The sequence below is a fragment of the Podarcis raffonei genome, chromosome 4 (assembly GCF_027172205.1).
Source record: "Podarcis raffonei isolate rPodRaf1 chromosome 4, rPodRaf1.pri, whole genome shotgun sequence".
Lineage (NCBI taxonomy): Eukaryota > Metazoa > Chordata > Lepidosauria > Squamata > Lacertidae > Podarcis > Podarcis raffonei.
In genome coordinates this window covers 9550517-9572946 of record NC_070605.1, presented here as the reverse complement: position 1 = coordinate 9572946, position 22430 = coordinate 9550517, and the positions used below count along the sequence as shown (strand labels likewise).

General features: G+C 48.7%; 2 protein-coding genes across 4 annotated transcripts in view; both read right to left on the bottom strand.

The window, feature by feature from the left end:
• GDPD5 (glycerophosphodiester phosphodiesterase domain containing 5) overlaps nucleotides 1-22430 on the bottom strand; it is a 176857-nt gene that overhangs the window by 63996 nt on the left and 90431 nt on the right. The gene's annotated exons all lie outside the window — the stretch shown is intronic.
• The window catches only part of FCHSD2 (FCH and double SH3 domains 2), a 376100-nt gene continuing 368809 nt past the window's right edge, over nucleotides 15140-22430 (bottom strand). For both annotated transcript variants that reach the window (XM_053385391.1, XM_053385392.1), the window contains exon 20: nucleotides 15140-15250. In XM_053385391.1, coding sequence (XP_053241366.1) covers nucleotides 15155-15250 — 96 coding nt within the window. In that variant the 3' untranslated portion in view covers nucleotides 15140-15154. The remainder of the gene's footprint in view (nucleotides 15251-22430) is intronic.

Below are 22430 nucleotides of genomic sequence, written 5' to 3'. Positions count from 1 at the left end.
AAGGGAAGCTGGACCAGCTTGGCTTTCCCCCTTGATTCCTGCTTTAAGGAGGTCTTATTTATTTCAATGGGACGCGGGTGGCGCTGTGGTTTAAACCACAGAGCCTAGGACTTGCCGATCAGAAGGTCGGCGGTTCGAATCCCCGCAACAGGGTGAGCTCCCATTGCTCGGTCCCAGCTCCTGCCCACCTAGCAGTTCGAAATCAAGTCAAAGCACAAGTAGATAAATAGGTACCACTCTGGCGGGAAGGTAAACGGCGTTTCCGTGCGCTGCTCTGGTTTGCCAGAAGCAGCTTAGTCATGCTGGCCACATGACCCGGAAGCTGTACGCCAGCTCCCTCGGCCAATAAAGCGAGATGAGCGCCGCAACCCCAGAGTCGGCCATGACCGGACCTAATGGTCAGGGGTCCCTTTACCTTTAAGGAAGGATTTTTTTTATTTTGTTCCGACTACGGCAGACCAACACGGCTACCTACCTATAACTAATACAGCGGTACCTTGGGTTACATACGCTTCAGGTTACATACGCTTCAGGTTACAGACTCCGCTAACCCAGAAATAGTGCTTCAGATTAAGAACTTTGCTTCAGGATGAGAACAGAAATCCAGCGGCGCGGCGGCAGCAGGAGGCCCCATTAGCTAAAGTGGTGCTTCAGGTTAAAAACAGTTTCAGGTTAAGAACGGACCTCCGGAACGAATTAAGTACTTAACCCGAGGTACCACTGTAATAATAATAAACCTCTGCTCTCTCCCCATACCCTGCCATCCTCCCAGCTCTCTTTGATTTCTCCCAGAACAATCAAAAATTAAGATTTCGACTTTGGCAGGAAGGCTGCTGAAGATGCTTAGAGCTTGCAAAACCGACACCAGCATTCAGTTCCTCCCATGGTGAGGGGGGTGGGGGAAAACCACAGCCCTTCTCTGCACAAATGAGCACCCCATCTCACCGCAGAGCAGATCTGAAGCGACGGCTGCCCTGCGCAGGACCCCAAGCGGGTGACTCTGTGTTATTTAAACGCCCGGCTGCCGGGAGAGCCAGAGGGCGGCTTTTTGCCTTCCGCCACCCAAAATAAGCAGCGCGTTCTATGTATAGCCAAACCCAGGGCTGCAATTAATATCAGTGGCCAGGCCTGACTATGGGGAAATGTCACAATGCAGAGGCACTCAATTGCCACCCTGGGAGGGTGAGGGATCGCAGAGATATCCAAAGGGTTCCTGCTTTAATTTTACGGCCGAAATACCCTGTTGTTCCCAGTCGGGAAACGGAAGGCTCTGCTGCAAAGATGAGAGAAATTCATGGAGGAGACGGCTAGCAATGGCTGTTACAACAGCTATTTTCTGCCTCTACGGTCAGAGGCAGGAATGGTCCTGGGTCTCAGTTCCTGGAAACTACAGCAGGGGAGAGGGATCTTGCGTTCGAATCCTGCTTGTGAGTTTCCCTCAGACACCTGGTTGCCCATGGCAACAACAGGATACTGGACCAGATGATCTGATCCATCATGTTCTTCTTATGTTTATAAAAAACAGGCAGGCTCAAGGACACAAAGTCCTCATTCTTCACTTGTCAGGAATTAACCTTTGGAACTCCCTGCCTACTGACACCAGGCAGGGGCCTTCGGTTTTTGGTGCTGGCTAAAAGCATCAGAAGGTCGGCGATCAGAAGGTCGGCGGTTCGAATCCCCATGACGGGGTGAGCTCCCATTGCTCGGTCCCTGCTCCTGCCCACCTAGCAGTTAGAAAGCACATCAAAGTGCAAGTAGATAAATAGGTACCGCTCCGGCGGGAAGGTAAACGCCGTTTCCGTGTGCTGCTCTGGTTCTCCAGAAGCGGCTTAGTCATGCTGGCCACATGACCCGGAAGCTGTACGCCGGCTCCCTCGGCCAATAAAGCGAGAAGAGCGCCGCAACCCCAGAGTCGGTCACGACTGGACCTAATGGTCAGGGGTCCCTTTACCTTTACCTAAAAGCATTCTTGTTTAGCTAAGCCTCCCCAGACACATGTCTCAATCCGCTTTTTTTAAAAGCATACTGTCGCGTTCCATTATTTGGGGAAAGTTTTAAATTCTGGCTCTTAACCGGTAGCTTTATCGGTTTATTCTTTGCAATAAAGCCACAGTGAGGTTTATAAAAACCAAATCAATAAAAGCAGTAGGCTGAAGGGCCCAATAAAGTTTCATAGAATCACAAAATTGTTAAGCTTAGAAACACCCCATGAAAGCAAGTCCACAACCACACGAAGGAGTCTGTGTCCCTTTTTGCAGATTGAGAAAAAACACATCTTTGTGTTTTTTCACATTCACCCGGTGCTATACCAGCTGCACTGGCTCCTGGTGGGGTACAGGATCAGGTTTAAGGTGCTGGTTTTAACCTTTAAAGCCCTATACGGCCTAGGACCCTCGTACCTACGGGACCGCCTCTCCTGGTATGTCCCACAGAGGAACTTACGGTCTTCAAACAAAAACATCCTGAAGGTCCCAGGCCACAGAGAGGTTAGGCTGGCCTCAACCAGAGCCAGGGCTTTTTTGGCTGTGGCCCCAATCTGGTGGAACGCTCTGTCACAAGAGACTAGGGCCCTGCGGGACTTGACATCTTTCCGCAGGGCCTGCAAGACAGAGCTGTTCCACCAGGCCTTTGGCCAAGGCACAGCCTGACCCCCTCCTTTGGCAATCTTCACAGAACTTTAGCCTAACGGTTGCCATCAATTTGATTTGAATTAATTTCATAATGAAATGATTTTAGAATGTTGTACTATTTTATTGTTGTTAGCCACCCTGAGCCCGGCTTCGGCTGGGGAGGGCGGGATATAAATAAAATTTATTATTATTATTATTGTGCTATGAACGGGTCAGTGTGCCTGCATCCTAAGAGCGGCAGAAGATTTCTGTTTTCCCTGCTTCGCCGAAGAGTGTTCAAGCTCTTGAGTGTTCCTTATTGCCTTTCACAGCATACACATGCATGCGCTAATGTTGTGGCGGCAAGAGAGCACGTGAAAGCCCCTGTGGCACTATCCTGTTTTATTGCGCTAGAAGCCAAATTGAATCTTGCTCCCCTGAATGAGGTCTCCGCGCATTAACACGGCCCATTTGCTACTCAACTGAGCAGGGCAGTGGGAAAGCAGAGGGCATCTCTCTCGAGCCATTATGGGAGTTTCTCTCTGCGATGATCGCTGTGAATAAGATCCCTAAATTGCAAGATGGCTGGGAAAGCCCCACATCCTTTCCCTGTACAAAAAGCTACTAGTATCCGACTGTTGAGCCCATCTGCAACCACCAAGTCTAAGGGGGCGGGCTGGAGAGAATGTTGGAGCAAAGGCTGTAAGTTATAAAGTGGAAAGAGGGAGTGTGTGTGTGTGTGTGTGTGTGTGTGTGAGAGAGAGAGAGAGAGAGAGAGAGAGAGAGAGAGAGAGAGAGAAACCTGGGTACCATCTGCACTGTACACTTAAAGCAGGGACGCAGGTGCGCTGTGGTCTAAACCACTCAGCCACTTGGGTTTGCCGATCGGAAGGTTGGCGGTTCAAATCCTCGCAATGGAGTGAGCTCCCACTGTTCCGTCCCAGCTCCTGCCAACCCAGCAGTTCAAAAGCACACCAGTGCAAGTAGATAAATAGGTACCGCTGCAGCGGGAAGGTAAACAGCATTTCCGTGCACTCTGGCTTCCGTCACGGTGTCCCATTGCGCCAGAAGTGGTTTAGTCCTGTTGGCCACATGACCTGGAAAGCTGTCTGTGGACAAACGCCGGCTCCCTCAGCCTGAAAGTGAAATGAGCACCGCAACCCCATAGTTGCCTTTGACTGGACTTAACTGTCCAGGGGTCCTTAACCTTTTACACTTAAAGCAATATCATGCCACTTTAAACAGTCATGGCGCCCCCCCCAAAAAAATCTTAGGGATATTATTATTACAGTAGTACCTCGGGTTAAGAACTTAATTCGTTCCAGAGGTCTGTTCTTAACCTGAAACGGTTCTTAACCTGAGGCGCACTTTCGCTAATGGGGCCTCCTGCTGCCGCTGTGCCGCTGGCACGCAATTTCCATTCTTATCCTGGGGCAAAGTTCTTAAACTGGAGCAACCACTTCCTGGTTAGCGGAGTTTGTAACCCGAAGCGTCTGTAACCCGAGGTACCACTGTGTTGTTGTTGTTGTTATTCTCCTCTACCTATCTGGCTGCGTTGCCCCCAGCACTCTGTGTGGCTTCCAGCACATTTAAAAACATAATAAAACATCAAACATTAAAAGCCAAGAGTGATAAGAGAGTACTTAGGAGAGCCCTTGCAGAGCTCCAATTTCCAGAGTGGTTGAACAGTCCTAGAACTTTAGGACTGGGACTCCCAATGGTCATCTAGCCCAACCCCCTTGCAGCACAGCCAGCCCCTCTTCCCAGGGAACTCTGGGAACTGTAGTTCTGCAGCACCTGTCTTGCACGCAGCGGGTCCCAGTTCCGATCCCCCGTATCTCCACATAGGGCGAGGAGAGGCTGTAATCCTGGAGAGCAGCTGCCAACCAGTGTAGGCAGCACTAACCTAGATGGACCAGTTGTGTGACTCAGGCTCCTATGTTCCACCCAGAGCCCAGACCCAGAGCAGGCGACCGCAGCTTGCAGCCTGCTCAGAGATCAGGAGGACAGCACCCCGTGCCGTCCTTGGTTGTACCGTATTTTTCGCTCTATAGGACACACTTTTTCCCCTCCAAAAATTAAGGGGAAATGTGTGTGCGTCCTATAGAGCGAATGCAGGCTGCGCGGCTAAGCCCAAAGCCAGAACAGGGAGACGGAGCGCTGTGGAGCGCTCCGTCTCGCTCTTCTAGCTTGGGGTTAGCTGCGCAAAGCCTCTGCAGTGCAGTGGGGTGAAGTGCCCTGCGGAGGCTACAAAGGCTGTCCCTGAAGCCTCAAGCCTTTGGAGAGCAGCAGGAACTTGCGCTGCGCTCTAAAGGCTTTGAGTCAGCGAAAGGAACCCGAAGCCTTTGGAGCGCAGTGCGAGGTCCCGCTGCGCTCCAAAGGCTTCAGGGATCTTTGAGGCTGGCGGTGGGGGAAAGCAGCACTTCCCTCCACTGCCAGCCCCAGAAGCTTGGGAGGCAGCGGCAAGGCTGCATGCAGCCTTTGCACTGTTCCCCGACCTGCTCTTTGGGGCTGGTGGAAGGGGAAAGCAGCGCTTCCCCCCGCCAGCCCCAAAGAGCAGGTCGAAAGGAACCTGAAGCCTCCGGAGCCCAGCGGGAACTCCCGCCACGCTCCAGAGGCTTCGGGTTGCCTTCACTGAAGCCTGGAGAGCGAGAGGGGTCAGTGCACAGTGACCCCTCTCGCTCTCCAGGCTTCCAAGGTAGCCGGCTGAAGCCTTCAAAGCGCAGCGGGAACTCCCACTGTGCTCCGTAGGCTTCGGGTGAATGCACCTTGAACGCACCTTGTTTTAGAGGGGGAGAACAAGAAAAAAAATTTTCCCCTGTTCTCCCCCTCCTATGGTCCGGTGCGTCCTATAGAGCGAAAAATACGGTACATTGCAGGCAGCTGAGAAGCGCGGAATAATTCTGCCTTGGAAGAGCCCTGCAGCCAACCTGTTCCTTCATCCCCGATCCGTTCTGAGCAGAAGAGGAGGGAGCCCAGCTTGCACAGACACACTCGCTTAACTCCAATTAGCACCAGCGGGAGATGGATCAGCCTAGCAAAGGGTCGATGCCTCGCTAGCCGCTCGCTGCTGCCAGCCGGGAGCCTAAATTTAGCCCCGGCGTGCTTCCTTTTATTACTGTTATTCCAAGGATTCCTGGAGGGGCAACAGAAATAATGACAGCCAGGTGCAAGCGGGAAGCCCATTAGTGCAACTGAGGTCACAAGCCGGGGGTGGCCAGGATGTTAACAGGTTCTCTTGACATTCCTAGCAGCCATAAACACAAGGCTCAGGGCTGTGCTATAATTGCAATTCTGCAAGATGCACTGTCCAATGCCAAGACCCTATAGGACTCTTAAATACAACCCGTGCATTTAGAAGCAGATCCAGAGATCATTCAAGGGTTTGGAGGTGGGCTCAGAAATGTGCCTTTTGCAGGGTCTCGTTCCTTACAAACACGCACCTGCATTTTAACAAGCCGGTCTATTTGTTAATGCATCCCAGTATTACCGTATTTTTCGCTCTATAGGACACACTTTTCCCCCTCCAAAAATTAAGGGGAAATGTGTGTGCGTCCTAGGGAGCGAATGCAGGCTCCTTGGCTTCAGCGATAGCAACGTGAAGCCTCCGAAGCGCAGAGGGAGCGCTCCCTCCGCGCTCCTTGGCTTCACGTTGCTTCAGGGATAGCTGCCTGAAGCCTTCGGAGCGCAGCATGAGTTCCCACTGCGCTCCGGAGGCTTCAAGTTCTTTTTGCTGAAGCCAGGAGAGCAAGACTCTCCTGGCTTCAGCAGAGAGGGAGAGCTGCGCAGCGCCCCTTCAGCCAAGCGGGAGGAGAAATGGAAGGGGCTCCATTGCTCCTGCCGCTTCGCTTAAGGGGCGCTGAGCAGAGAGGGGGAGAATTTTTTCCCCTTGTTCTCCCCCTCTAAAACAAGGTGCGTCTTATGGTCGGGTGTGTCCTATAGAGCGAAAAATACAGTAATTATGATGGGCAGAGGTGTATTGGTCCAGGGTCACAGTCCAGGGTCATGTTAACAGAGAAATCTGAGGGCTCCCTTAGACAAAAAACAAGGACACCAGCCAGGAGTACCAGAGCAAAACAGCAGCCAGTAGGCTTGGTCTTTATCGAAGACTGTCGCGACAGGACTCCCACCTGCCACAAGGTGGAACAAGATGGAAGCCCAGAACAAAAGGGAACCCAAACTTTTATTAGCTGCTAATCCCCATTTTACACCCCCCCCCAACTACATCATGGTTACATCATGAAAGGGGAGGTCTGGTGGCAGTAATCTGAGCATCCTGGACCCTGCCCCATGGTTCTCCTTGCCCTCCACCAAACACCCATCAAGTGTAACAAAATAGATATTTACATTTCCCTGTTTCCCAGCCAAGTCAATCACACCCTTTTGTCTTCATCTGGGTTTGTTATTTCTGGAATGGCTGCCTGTCTGGAACTCAGGTATCAGGATACCAGGGATTATCACTCAGGCAGAGGGGCTGCTGAGTAGCTGAGCTCACATGTCTATAGGAATTTCTGAAGTTTTCCAGTGAGCCAGTACATAATTACATTTATCAGTGAATTGTTACATTTGGTATGCTGCAGCAAAGGCCCTTTGAATAGATAGGAAGAAACTGCGATGAAGTGTTTTGTGGGGACAAATCACAAAAGCCACAAAAGTGATTGTGCTGATTTTGCTAGTGGGTTGCATGTGCATGATATCTGCTGGAGGGGCAACCCCCCCCCCAAACTATACATAAATTCCTGCAACAGTCAAGGCATTATATGGAATAATGATATTGGAAACTGCTACATTTATTTACAAGGAAATTCAGCTGGAAGAGATTAGAGGAAGTCAAGAAATATGTTTATGAAGTTGGATTTTAATTAATTAATTAACTAAGTCTTATTGTATGCGGTGGTATATGTGAGGTGTGAAATACTTTTTTTCTTTTCTTTTTAATTTTTATTTTGTTATTGTTTTTTTTCTTTTTCTGTTATGTTAAAGTTATGTTTTTGTAAGAAATTTAATAAATATTATTGGGGGGGAAAGAATTGCAGAGACGGAAGGGGACTTGGGGGTCATCTAGTCTAACCCCCAAATCTAGCCCAGCATCCTGTTCTCACTGTGGCCAAGACCCAGTTCCCTCCATTGATGATTCCACAAACTGAAATACGGGAGACATTCTGCCTCCAACAGCGAAGGTAAAACACAGCCATCAGGGCTTGGCATCACCACTGCCTACCATTGAAAGGTGGAACGCCCCTGAACTAAAATTACACCCATTAACTCAAGTAATAGCAGCTCATTCTTCTGAAATATAGAAAATGGGGGGGGGACGGACTAGCTGAGAAACCAGGCAGATTAACCCTTGTGCTAGAACCACACAGCATTAGTTCAGCTGCTGCAATAAAGGAGTGATTAATCTGAAATGCTTCATGAGAAAAATGACTGCTGCCCATTTTAAACTGCTCATTTCCAGTGAGGGAGTTGAGACAGATTGCTTTGGCTCCTGGATTCATTTTTCAAAGGAGGAACATAAACATCCCCACGGTGGAAACGTTTAGCGACTCCTTCCAGCTTTCCACTACAGGGAGCGGCGAGATGCGCCTCAGAAGCATAGCTGTCAAGCGTCCCTTATTTGGCGGGAAAGTCCCTTATCCCAGCGCCGTGTCCCGCTGCTGTCCCTCCTTATTGATGATGTCCCTTAAATTTCCCGGGTTTCAAAGGAAGCAGCTCCTCTCCCTCCCTCCCTCCCTCCCTGCCGGCCAGGGAGGAGGGAGGCTCCAACTGTGTTGCTTGGCTGTGTTGCTCGCCCAATAAGGAGTCTAAGAACGACTGGGGGGTGGCGCTTGCATGCCTTGTGCCGATCAAATCAGCCGCATTGCTGGGGACTCGCATTTGCTCAGCACTTCCCAGCGGAGAGGTGATGGTGGTTTTCCTTGCTGCATCCCCTTTGCCGGGTTGCTGTGCTGTGGGAACCACCGCTTGAGGCTTTGTTTGGCTGGGCTTTCTGCCTTTGGCTCAGAGGGGCTCAGATGTTGAACATACCTGTGTTCAGAAAATCCCTTATTTTGGCTGCTGATCCCTTATTTTCGAGGCTGCTAGTCCCTTATTTTCAAATCTGTAAGTTGACAGCTATGCTCAGAAGCATGTCAAAGCATTTAAACTCTGGTGCAACATATACACTCAGTTTTTAAAACGAGCATCTTTCAAATGAATGGAATCAGTCTCGCTCAAAAGGGTTTGCCATCTATACCACTCGTTCAGTCTAACCTTTGAGCAGTTTGAGAAGTTCCCCAGGCGCCAGGTGCGCTTTGCGACTCACACAGGTCCAATTGCAAACACGTGGAGATCTCTGGGTGCCAGGTGGGTGGCTGACATCTTCACCTGACTGGTCCCTCCAGCTTTCTTAAGCAGGAAGGTGGAAGAGTTTATTTCTTGCATTTATATCCCTCCTCTCTACGGTTCCCCTCCCCAAGCAATCAGAGACTACGCCTGCATGCAGCCAACCTCTCCTCTGCCCTTTTCACGCCTCTTCTGGTTCTGGGAGACAGCAGGGAGGTGGGCTTCTCACAGCAGGAGGGGAAGACACCCTTGAGTGTTCACCTCCCTTGTCAAGGAGTGTGGGTTTTATGGATGCAGAACTTTTTCAAAACATGCATGCAGCCATTTTTTTCTGGTTAGTCTGCGGGACTCGAGGTCAATGCACAGAGAAGGGAACTATATCTTCTGCCACTGAGCAGCTCTGCATCTTTCTGCACACTCTGTCTATCCCATCTGTTCTTTACTTCTGCAACTGGATACACTCTCACGAGCTGAAGTTTTGAGCCTTAGTGGGGATCCAGTAAGAACTTGGACTTTGTAATCATTTCTACACTTTTGTTGTTGTTGTTTAGTGGTTTAGTCGTGTCCGACTCTTTGTGACCCCCTGGACCAGAGCACGCCAGGCACTCCTGTCTCCCACTGCCTCCCGCAGTTTGGTCAAAGTCATGCTGGTAGCTTCGAGAACACTGTCCAACCATCTCGTCCTCTGTCGTCCCCTTCTCCTTGCGCCCTCCATCTTTCCCTACATCAGGGTCTTTTCCAAGGAGTCTTCTCTTCTCATGAGGTGGCCAAAGTCTTGGAGCCTCAGCTTCAGGATCTGTCCTTCCAGTGAGCACTCAGGGCTGATTTCCTTCAGAATGGAGAGGTTGGATCTTCTTGCAGTCCATGGGACTCTCAAGAGTCTCCTCCAGCACCAGAATTCAAAAGCATCAATTCTTTGGCGATCAGCCTTCTTTATGCTCCAGCTCTCACTTCCATACATCACTACTGGGAAAACCATAGCTTTCACTATACAGACCTTTGTTGGCAAGGTGATGTCTCTACTTTTTAAGATGCTGTCTAGGTTTGTCATTGCTTTTCTCCCAAGAAGCAGGCGTCTTTTAATTTCGTGACTGCTGTCACCATCTGCAGTGATCATGGAGCCCAAGAAAGTAAAATCTCTCACTGCCTCCATTTCTTCCCCTTCTATTTTGCCAGGAGGTGATGGGACCAGTGGCCATGATCTTTGTTTTTTTGATGTTGAGCTTCAGACCATATTTTACGCTCTCCTCTTTCACCCTCATTAAAAGGTTCTTTAATTCCTCCTCACTTTCTGCCATCAAAGTTGTGTCATCTGCACATCTGAGGTTGTTGATATTTCTTCCGGCAATCTTAATTCCGGCTAGGGATTCATCCAGTCCAGCCTTCCGTGTGATGAATTCTGCATATAAGTTAAATAAGCAGGGAGACAATATACAGCCTTGTCGTACTCCTTTCCCAATTCTGAACCAATCAGTTGTTCCATATCCAGTTCTTAAACCTCCGTAAACTATCGCTCATTAATTCTGCTGCCTCCGTGTGTGTTTCTTGGGACTCAGCACGGGAGTTACACTTCACGCAACCGCAACTCGGCTACTTTCTGCCCATGCCCTGGAGCTGCCGCACTCTGGCATGGAGACAGGACAGTGACTGAATTCGCACCTGACTCCTCTCTGCCTCTTGGCCTCCTTCCTCCCACCCTCCTGCTTCAGCTTCTGCCTCCAGTTCTGGGCTTCCTCTGTCACAGACTCTCCCCGCTCACTAAACCCTGTTACCTCTTAAGCTTCCAACATCTCCTCCTCCCTGTCCTCTCCTTCTGACCACCCATTGTGGTCCCACCACCACTCCCTGGGCTCTGCGCCTTCTTCCCTCGAGGGTCCCCCAGCTGGTTCCTCCCACCATTCCTCTGCGTCCATAACATTCAGATACACAGTACAGGTGGCGCTGTGGTCTAAACCACTGAGCCTCTTGGGCTTGCTGATCAGAAGGTCAGCGTTTCGAATCCCCGCGACGGAGTGAGCTCCCGTTGCTCTGTCCCAGCTCCTGCCAACCTAGCAGTTCAAAAGCACACCAGTGCAAGTAGATAAATAGGTATAGCCTGCGGCGGGAAGGTAAACAGTGTTTCTGTGCGCTCTGGCTTAACATTGCACCGGAAGCAGCTTAGTCCTGCTGGCCACATGACCCGGAAAGCTGTCTGTGGACAAATGCTGGCTCCCTCGGCCTGAAAGCGAGATGAGCGCCGCAACCCCATAGTCACCTTTGACTGGACTTAACCGTTCAGGGGTCCTTTATCTTTACACCACGGCATAATTGGCGCTACTGCAGGAGCCACAAAACACCTGTTCTGCATTGGTGAGAACTCAACGGTTTAGTGCGGCAGCACCTAACCTTTTGGAACTCCCTGCCTATTGATATCAAGCAGGCACCAGCTCTCTCGGCCTGAAAGCGAGATGAGCGCCGCACCCCGCCTATCACTGGACTTAACCGTCCAGGGGTCCTTCAACTTTACCTTTTACTGGTGGATATGTCAGCAAGTACATCCATTCTCTTCGCCAGAAATAGACTTTGCCAAAAGCAAATTTGCTTAAGCTCTGCTGCTGGCTCTCCCCATTGGTCCCAGGGGCAGAATTTGGCGTTTCAAATTTAATAATAATAATAATAATAATAATATATATATATATATAAATATATATATATATATACACACCCCGCCCTTCCCAGTTCAGGAAACCGTGCTCAGGGCGGCTAACAACAAATTTAAAACACTTAATTGATGCAACAAAAAAACCAGCATAAAATATGGTATAAAGTGTAAATAACAATAAAATCAAAAATCAATTTAGGGTGGAAATCCATCCAATAAACACTAGATGATCACCAGGGCTAGCTGGCTTAATTAGTCCCGCTTGAGCCAGCGAGGAGACCTTGTGCAACCCCGGCCTCTCACGCTACGTTTCAGGGCACTGCTGTGGCGCCCCCTGCAGTGTGGCGCCCAGTACGGCCGATCCAATCGTGCTGCCCTAAAATCACCTCTGCCCACCCCCCAATTGGGGCTGTTCCCCTTTAAATGAGTCCCTCTCCTGCTGCCAGGAAGTTGGCACAGTGTGTTTTCTTTCTGTCTTTCCTGAGCAGTCGGTATGAAGCCGAGGCTCTGGAAACCCTCAGACAGGAAACAGCTGTCTGATCACAAAAATCTCCTTAGATTAGCTACTCTCTCACACTGGGCCCATCTGCGAAGCTACCAGGAAGAGGGATGGAAAAGCAGCCGTCTCCTGGCACCGTTCTGAATCAGCTCCCTGCCCTTCAAAACACCAGCTTCCAGATCTCTAATGCATTAACTGGATGCAGGGAGGTCGTGCAAAAGCCCAAGTACAGCAGGGATGAGGAACCTGGAGTCCTGGCTCTCCGAGAGGCAGTGGTGGTTTAGTGGTTAGAGCAGGCTTCCTCAGCCTCAGCCCTCCAGACCCTTTTGGCCTACAACTCCCATGATCCCTAGCTAGCAGGACAAGTAGTCAGGGATGATGGGAATTGTAGTCCCAAAACATCAGGAGGGCCAAGTCTGCCTATGCCTGGGTTAGAGTGTCAGGGTGGGGCCTAGGAGTCCAGGGTTCGAATCCCCGCTCAGCCATGAAGCTTACTAGGCTTTTTGGGGGGAATTAAATTGGTTAAATTGCTTTCTGTTTTTGGAATTAAATTGCCTCCGTTTTATCCGTTCATTTCATTCTCAAGTGCCTCCGACAACGAGAGAAAAGCACATCACAGGGAGATTTCGTACAATAGGAGGCTAATTACTAGCTTGGGAAGAGCAGAGTAAATAATAGCAAGAACTGGGGCTTTGTCTTCTGTGAGCTGCCTTTCCACGTATTCACGTAAAAAAGGCAGAAGAAGCGGCAATCAGGAACCCGACCCACTGGGATTGTATTTTATTTTTAAAAGCAATGAGCCGAAACTGTAGGAGAAAGGCAGTTTCAGGGATGCAGGGATCTAAACCAGTAGTGGTCCTTTTCCAAAGGACGCAGGTGGGCTTGCCGATCAGAAGGTCAGCGGTTCAAATCCCCGCGACGGGGTGAGCGCCTGTTGCTCAGTCCCAGCTCTTGCCAACGTAGCAGTTCGAAAGCACACCAGTGCAAGTAGATAAATAGGTACCACTGCGGCAGGAAGGTAAACGGCATTTTCGTATGCTCTGGTTTCCGTCACGGTGTCCTGTTGTGGAAGGTGGGGGACTCGCTTTAAGCAGCTTGGATGATCATCCTACCTTCCAGATCAGGAGAAAACAATTTGTTCTTTCTTCCATGTGACAGTTTGGGGGTGACTGGTTTCGGGTGCACCAAACAACACGGTGGTTTTGCACATGTGCCTCTCACAATTTCGGAACTGGAGATCAACCAAAGTGCACAAATTGGTACTCAGTGCGAAATGCAGCCTCCTCGGTTCAAAATCAAACAACGCACAGCTAAGTTTCTAGGCCTCAAGGAGCGCAGGAACATTGCAGCCATCAAACTCAGAACCAAAATACCAGGAAAAGAACCAAATGTTCTTGAAGCAGCCCAAAATATTGTTTGGGGAAAAAATGAATGGAACAGGCATCTCCACTGCTTTGATTCTGCCTCCCATGCCCCGCTGAAAATTTTTCAAGAAGAATCTCTTGTTTGCATTTTGAACTTTCATTCCCCAAGATAAAAGGGGGAAATCTTCCAAGCAGGGGAAATGTAACAGATGTACTTTTTGTTCAACGCGAGAAACACTCAACAAATCCCTTTAATGCACAGGATCTAAAGCTCTAACCCCAGGGGTTTTGGCTTCAGGAAGCAGCCTGAATCCCTGAAGCTTCCAAGGCAACAAGCGTACTGCAAGCTGTCTCCAAAAATAAAAATAAAACGATGTAGATTTCCTCGGAGAAAAGCCCGCACCAGGAATAGAGGTTCTCCAAGTCTTTGAGAGGCCCAGCGTTCAAAGAGTTAAGCCCGAGGCAGGAAAGATGGAAGGGAGAAACGGTAGCGGTCTGATTTTGCAAGGAAGAAATACACAAAAGGCACTCTGCGCATGCTCTGGGGGCACTCTGCTACAATTTTCCCGAATAAGAAACCCAATTATCCACATGATTATAGTAGTAATAATAATAATTTATTATTTATACCCCGCCCATCTGGCTGAGTTTCCTCAGCCACTCTGAGCGGCTTCCAGCAGGATATTATAAACACAGAAAAAGATCAAACATTAAAAACCTCCCTAAACAAGGCTTGCCTTCAGATGTCTTCTAAGTCAGATAGCTGTTTATTTCCTTGACATCTGGCGGGAGGGCGTTCCACAGGGCGGGCGCCACTACTGAGAAGGCCCTCTGCCTGGTTCCCTGTAACCTCACTTCTCACAGCAACGGAATAGCCAGAAGGCCCTCGGAGCTGGACTTCTGTGTCCGGGCAGAACGATGGGGATGGAGACACTCCTTCAGGTATATTGTAAGTTTCAGGGGTTAGATGAGATGACCCTTTGCGTAAGGTTACCAGACGTCCCCGTTTCCTGGGTACAGTCCTCGGATTTACAAATCAGTCCCCATACAAAATCCATTGAAGTTGAAAAGTGTCCCTGGATTCATTGGGGAAAAAATCTAGTAACCTTACCTTTGGGTCCTCTACATTTTATGATTCAAGCTGATTTTTTTTTTAAGCCACCTAGGGTGGGAAAGGGATGCGGGTGGCACTATGGGTTAAACCACAGAGCCTAGGGCTTGCCGATCAGAAGTTCGGCGGTTCGAATCCCTGTGACGGGGTGAGCTCCCGTTGCTCGGTCCCTGCTCCTGCCAACCTAGCAGTTCGAAAGCACGTCAAAGTGCAAGTAGATAAATAGGTACCACTCCGGTGGGAAGGTAAACGGCGTTTCCGTGCGCTGCTCTGGTTCGCCAGAAGCGGCTTAGTCATGCTGGCCACATGACCCGGAAGCTGTACGCCGGCTCCCTCGGCCAATAAAGCGAGATGAGCACCGCAACCCCAGAGTCGGCCATGACTGGACCTAACGGTCAGGGGTCCCTTTACCTTTTAAGGTGGGTAAGGGAAGGAGCTGGCGGGTGAGGTGTCGAAAGGAAGGAAGTTCAAGGAGCAGGAAGAAGCAAAAGTACCAGAAAAAACCCGAATTTGCAGTTCAGAATGCTGACTCTCAAGCGCTTCCTTCCTTCATATCCTGCTCTGCAGAGAAAGTGTCATGAGAACAGCTGCCCTCAGCTTCGTTTTCTACCGCAAACTCAACAACTTCCGTTTGCTTTCTACGCATTTGCACAGTCCAGCAGCAGGAAGCCGCAGGCAACAAACAACACTTGCAGCTCGCCTCTGGCGAGTCGCTTTTAACACTAGGCGAATAGCTGCCTCCAGTCGCCCCCCGCAACCTTTTGCCAGCTGGAGAAAGCACTCAAACAGTGTTCTTAGCTGGCTGTTCCCAACCCTAGGGTTGATGCAAAAACCGAAGTATTAAAAACTGAATATTCCCACGCACTCGAAAAATGTTCGTGTGCCACCCTTCAGAAAAACTGTACAATGAAATCCATACATATATAAAAGTTAAAATCAGAAATCAGCTAACTATTGTAGTGAAGTGTGTTCTCAATTGCCTGAATCTTTATTTGCAGAGCATTTGAAGTCAGCTAAGGAGAAGAAAAACCCTGCAAAAAATAAAAATAAAAAATTGACTTTTTTATTTTTTAGTCTACTCAAAATCCTAAACGAAGTGTTAACAAAATGGCAAGATTCGATTGCGAAATCTGCTTAGGGAGGAAACAAAAAGAGAGAGAGATTTATAATATTAATATCACAAGGACTTCTGAACAGCAAAAGCGAATCCTGGGGCACATTTATCCTGGCCAGGTCCCTGGGAGGTGAAGGACAGAGCCAAGAATTGGATGCAGGAAAGGTGCGCTGGCAAAATGCCTGGAACGCAAGTCGCTCTCCTGAACATCTTTATCGCCAAAGGAAAGAGGTCATTGCCATGCAAGGCACATCTGACAGCGGCTCGAATCCGACCCCCCCTTCCGCCACTCATCTAAAATAAGGTAGGACAGCTGCCAAAATATTTTCATAAGCCAAGTGATGTGCTCAGCTTAAAATTATGCTAATGATATTCCTCATCAGCATCCGAGTGGCATTTTTAGAACAGGCGGCATTGCCTCTGTTGTCGGGCGCAGGGAGAGAGGAGATATACAAGGCAAAGCAAAGGCAGGGCAGATCTTCAATTAAGCTTGCAGGAATCCGTGCCACAAACCAGGCATCTATGGGAAGAGGGAAATTGTCCTTTTGAAGGACCAGGTGCGCAGCCTGGGAGTCATTTTGGACTCACAGCTGTCCATGGAGGCGCAGGTCAGTTCTGTGTCCAGGGCAGCCGTCCACCAGCTCCATCTGGTACGCAGGATGAGACCTCCCTGCCCGCAGACTGTCTCGCCAGAGTGGTGCATGCTCTGGTTATCTCTTGTTTGGACTACTGCAATGCGCTCTCCGTGGAGCTACCTTTGAAGGTGACCCGGAAACTGCAACTAATCCAGAATGCAGCAGATAGACTGGTGACTGGGAGCGGCCGCCGAGACCACATAACACCAGTCTTGAAAGACCTACACTGGCTCCCAGTACATTTCCGAGCACAATTCAAAGTGTTGGTGCTGACCTTGAAAGCCCTAAATGGCCTTGGCCCAGTAGACCTGAAGGAGCATCTCCACCCCCATCGTTCTGCCCGGACACTGAGGTCCAGCTCCGAGGGCCTTCTGGCGGTTCCCTCGCTGCAAGAAGTGAGGTTACAGGGAACCAGGCAGAGGGCCTTCTTGGTGGTGGCGCCCGCCCTGTGGATGCCCTCCCATCAGGTGTCAAGGAAATAAACAACTATCTGGCTTTTAGAAGATGTCTGAAGGCAGCCCTGTTTAGGGAAGTTTTTAATGACTGATGTTTTAATGTATTTTTAATCTTTTCTTGGAAGCTGCCTAGAGTGGCTGGGGAAACCCAGCCAGATGGGTGGGGTATAAATAATATATTATTATTATTATTATTATTATTATTATTATTATTATTATTATTTCATTCTCCTAGGATGGCAGCATGCCACAAATGGCTCACAGGTTCCTTCAGGAAGGTGTGATGATCAACATCCATGGGAGAGAATCTTTTGCAAGTTTATGTGCATCATCCCAACCTGAGCTGGGGGCTGAACATTTGTAGATTTGCTGGACTATTATCCTTGACCATTGGCCTTTCGGGCTCAGCCTACAGAAAATGACCATTAGCTTTATAAATGCATAGAAATCAATATGTCAGTGCTTTAAACCTTGAAAGCCCTAAATGGCCTCGGCCCAGTAGACCTGAAGGAGCGTCTCCATCCACATTGTTCAGCCCGGATACAGAGATCCATCTCCCAAGGGCGTTCTGAGGGTTCCTTCACTGCAAGAAGTGAGGTTACAGGGCCTTCTTGGTAGTGGTGCCCTCCCTGTGAATCCCCCTCCTATCAGGAGATAAAGAACTGCACAACTTTTAGAAGACATCTGAAGGCAGCCCTGTATCAGGATTTTTTTTAATGCGTGATGGTTTGTTATGTTTTTATATGTGGCTGGGGCAACCCAGTCAGATGGGCATGCTGTAAATAATAAAATTATTATTATTATTATTATTATTATTATTATTATCATCATCATCATCATCATCATCATCACCATCATCAATAAAGTCACATTTTCAGAGGAATAGCAAAAACAAACAGGAGATGAAGCAATTTTGTTTGTTCAGGGGGTGCTTGCCCCATGTGCTAGATTTACGAAAAAGAAATAAATGGGGTCTTTCATCACTCCCATCCTAAAAATGTATTTTATGTGAAATGGTCCGACTTCTCTAATCACTACAACACGCTGGCTCTAAAGCCACATTTTATTCCCCAGACTTTTGCCTCGTGGCCAGGAAACGACTGAGAGGAGCAGAGTAAGAGAGAACAAAAAACAGTGCCATTTCTCCTATTTTGAAAGTGTATACATCATCACTACAGGAAAACACACTTCTTCTTTTTGCTATTTGCCCCCGAGTGCCCAAGGCCAGTTTAGAGTCAAGCGCCAGGGGAAACGGCAGGATTTTCGCACATTAGGGTTTTGTGAAGCGGACACACTCAGGGACATACCAGCAAGCGGTTTTCACACATCATGGCAGGATCAGGCAACTTTCCCTGGAGGGAGAGCAGGAGGAGGGGGGGCGGACGACCTGATATTCTGAAACTCTGGAGAGACATAGCATATGGTCTCAGAACACCGGCAGAAAGCCAGCCTTCTATTTTCAGTCTTCTATTTTCAATCTTCCACAACAATTTCCTCAAAAGGGAGAATGACTTACAGCAGGGATGGCTCTGCCAAGGCCCTTGAGCCTCTGGCAAAGTATATAAGTGCAATCTGGAGGCATCAGACCAAACCGGGGTTAAAGGAGCTGAGATATCAATTCCTTGTACAACGTGGTCTGAATTGAGAAAGCCATGGTGTGCAATCATCCAAACCAGAACATAAAAACATGGTACAAAGTTGTGGTGGTGTTGTTGTTGTGGGTATGGGGGATTCCCTGGTCCTGAATGGGGTAATTGGGGTTTTTCCTGTTGTTATTCTGTCTCTCACAGCTACAATAAACCTTCCATTAAAATTATGGACTGGTCATTTCTTCCTCAGAGGGCAAACAGGCAAATTTAGCAGGGGATCAAATACTTTCCCCCTCACTGTATATAAAAACATACAGCCCTGTCTAGGGAAGGGGTTTTTTATGTTTAATGTTTTATTACAGGTGGACCAACACCAGCTGATGACACGGCTCCCCAAATCAACACAGACTGTGGAAACTTCACACTGTTCTTCAAGCATCTGGCATTGTGTGCCTCCCCATTCTTCCTCCAGACTCTGGGTCCTTGGTTTCCAAATATGATGCAAAAGCTGCCCTCATTAGAAAAGAGGTTTGGGGAGCCATGTCATCAGCTGGTGTTGGTCTACTGTGCTTCATTAAGTCCAGGGTCAACACAGCCGTCTACCAGGAGATTTTGGAGCACTTCATGCTTCCTTCCACAGACGAGCTTTATGGGGATGCTGACTTCATTTTCCAGCAGGACTTGGCACCTGCTCACACTGCCAAAAGTACCAAAACCTGGTTCAATGCCCATGGGATTACTGCGCTTGATTGGCCAGCAAACTCGCCTGACCTGAACCCCAAAGAGAATCTATGGGGCATTGCCAAGAGAAAGATGAGAGACATGAGACCGAGCAATGCAGAAGAGCTGAAGGCTGCTATTGAAGCATCCTGGCCTTCCATAACACCTCAGCAGTGCCACAGGCTGATAGCATCCATGCCACGCTGCATTGAGGCAGTAATTGATGCAAAAGGGGCCCAAACCAAGTACTGAGTACATATGCATGCTTCTACTTCTCAGAGGTCCAATATTGCTCTATTTGCAGTCCTTGTTTTGCTGATTTCATTTAATATTCTAATTTTCTGAGATTGCTAATTTGGGGTTTTCATCAGCTGTACGCCATTATCACCACAATTATAACAAAGAAAGGCTTGTCATATCTCACTTTGCATGTCATGAGTCTATCTCATATATTAGTTTCACCTTTTAAGCTGAATTACTGAAATAAATGAACTTTTCCACAATATTCTAATTTTCTGAGTTTCACCTGTAATAAAACATTAAACATTTTTTTTTTAAAAAAAACTTTCTGATGTCTTCTGAAGGTTGTATAGTTACTTATCTCCTTGGTTCGGGGATCACATAACTCCATATGCTCCAACATTTCTCCACTGAAAATGAAAAGGTAAAGGTAAAGGTACCCCTGCCCGTATGGGCCAGTCTTGACAGACTCTAGGGTTGTGCGCCCATCTCACTCAAGAGGCCGGGGGCCAGCGCTGTCTGGAGACACTTCCGGGTCACGTGGCCAGCGTGACATCGCTGCTCTGGCAAGCCAGAGCCGCACACGGAAACGCCGTTTACCTTCCCGCTAGTAAGCGGTCCCTATTTATCTACTTGCACCCGGGGGTGCTTTCGAACTGCTAGGTTGGCAGGCGCTGGGACCGAACAACGGGAGCGCACCCCGCCGCGGGGATTCGAACCGCCGACCTTTCGATCGGCAAGCCCTAGGCGCTGAGGCTTTTACCCACAGCGCCACCCGCGTCTCTCCCACTGAAAATAGGGATGTCCTAAGTAGAAGTGGGACATTCTGGGATCAAATAAGAGACTGGGACGGCTTCTGTAAATCCAGGACTGTTGCTGGAAAATAGGGAAACTTGCGAGGGCCTGTGCTGGCTATTTAAAGAGCACTCACTCTGCTTACACAGAACCGTCTCCATTGGGAAGTTGTGGGTTCTTCTTCCTTGTAGGTTTTGAAGCCATCTGTCATGGATGCTTTAGCTCAGATTCCTGCACTGTGTGGGGTTGGACTAGATGAACCTCAGGTTCTATGATTCCATGTGCATTTTCCCCATTGTTTGTTGTTTAGTCATTTAGTCGTGTCCGACTCTTCGTGACCCCCTGGACCAGAGCACACCAGGCACTCCTGTCTTCCACTGCCTCCCGCAGTTTGGTCAAACTCATGCTGGTAGCTTCAAGAACACTGTCCCACCATCTCGTCCTCTGTCGTCCCCTTCTCCTTGAGCCCTCCATCTTTCCCAACATCAGGGTCTTTTCCAGGGAGTCTTCTCTTCTCATGAGATAGCTTTCCTTATTGCGAGAAGTTTGATCTCTCGGGGGAAAGCGGGCTCGCTGAGCAAGACCTCCCAATCAACTATAATTGTGCAACTTGAACGTACCGGCCAGCGTGCGATTGAATCCTGCCTGAAGTGCCCAAAATCTTTGAACACTGCTGCTTTCCAACTGAGCATCCCTGACAGTGCAGTTGCAAAACGTTCCTGAAAAGGGAAGGAAACGCCTGATTCCCTCCATGCCAAGGCCATTCATTATAAAACCACACTTTGTTTAAGAATTTGCTTCTTGGCTGAGCTGCTGCAGGTAGGGGCAAATATTTGAAGTGTTTCTGTATAGCGGCTAATGGGGGGGAAAGCCTCTTCAAAGCAAAAGTGATTCACCATTGTCAGAAGCACGGTTTACAGCTCAATTAAAGTGGCTTAAAAGGCCAGTTCGTTATTATTATATTTTCCGTCTCTTTGCTGCCTGCTCCCGTCGGAAATCACATACGCTGGCATTATATAGCAGTGGCGATAAACCCACACACTGATTCAAGAGGGACGTGAGAAGGTTTGGTTGCTGCGATAAAGCCTAATTTACTGCCTACGGAGCCTGCAGAAGCTGCTTTGCCTGCAGAAGGGGGGGAAACCGTTCGCATTGCAATTTACTGTGACCCAGCCTCAATTAAGGTCCAGGATACCTGAAGGAGCATCTTCACCCCCATTGTTCTGCCCAGACACTGAGGTCCAGCTCTGAGGGCCTTCTGGCAGTTCCCTCACTGCCAGAAGCCAAGTTACAGAGAACCAGGCAGAGGGCCTTCACGGTGGTGGCACCCGCCCTGTGGAACACCCTCCCACCAGATGTCAAAGAGAACAACAACTACCAGACTTTTAGAAGACATCTGAAAGCAGCCCTGTTTAGGGAAGCTTTTAATGTTTGATGTATTACAGTATTTTAATATTTTTTTGGAAGCCGCCCAGAGTGGCTGAGGAAGCCCAGCCAGGTGGGCGGGGTACAAATAATAAATTATTATTTTTTTTCATCTATAAATTTTTATTCATATTTGCACATATATACAAGAAAAACATAAACAAAAAATCCACCACATACCTTATACAAATTATATCCACTTCACAAATCATAAATAAAACACACAGCTGAGTTAGTCTTATTATTACTATTATAAGGCCCTGGGTAGCTCAGCTGGTTAGAGCGCTGTGCTGATAACACCAAGGTCGCAGGTTCGATCTCCATATGGGATAGCTGCGTATTCCGGGGGGATGGTCTAGATGACTTTCAGGGACCCTTCCAGCTCTACGATATTACACAGCATTCCCGTGAGGACCAATATCGCTGCACAATATAAAACCGAGTGTAGGTTCAAAAGAAAAAATGGCTTAAAAGACACAAAGGCAGGCAGGGACGAAAACGCACCTCATCAGCCAAAAAAGATTGCCTGCATTCTTCGAGCGGCTCTGTCCAACCTCTTACGGGAAGCTAAGGAACTACCTACACTACCACCTGAAGATGTGGGGAGAGGAGAAGACCCTCTCCGGTTGGCTGTAGAGCTAATTCAAAGGCCGGACGAAACGACAGCACCCTCTGCTACCAGCCCAAAGGAAACATGAGCAAGTTGATAGAAATGAGCCCCAGGCTATGTGATAAAGTGCATGACAGTGGTACCTTGGGTTACAGACACTTCAGGTTACAGACTCCACTAACCCGGAAATAGTACCTCGGGTTAAGAACTTTGCTTCAGGATGAGAACAGAAATTGTGTGGCGGCAGCGTGAGGCCCCATTAGCTAAAGTGGTGCTTCAGGTTGAGAACAGTTTCAGGT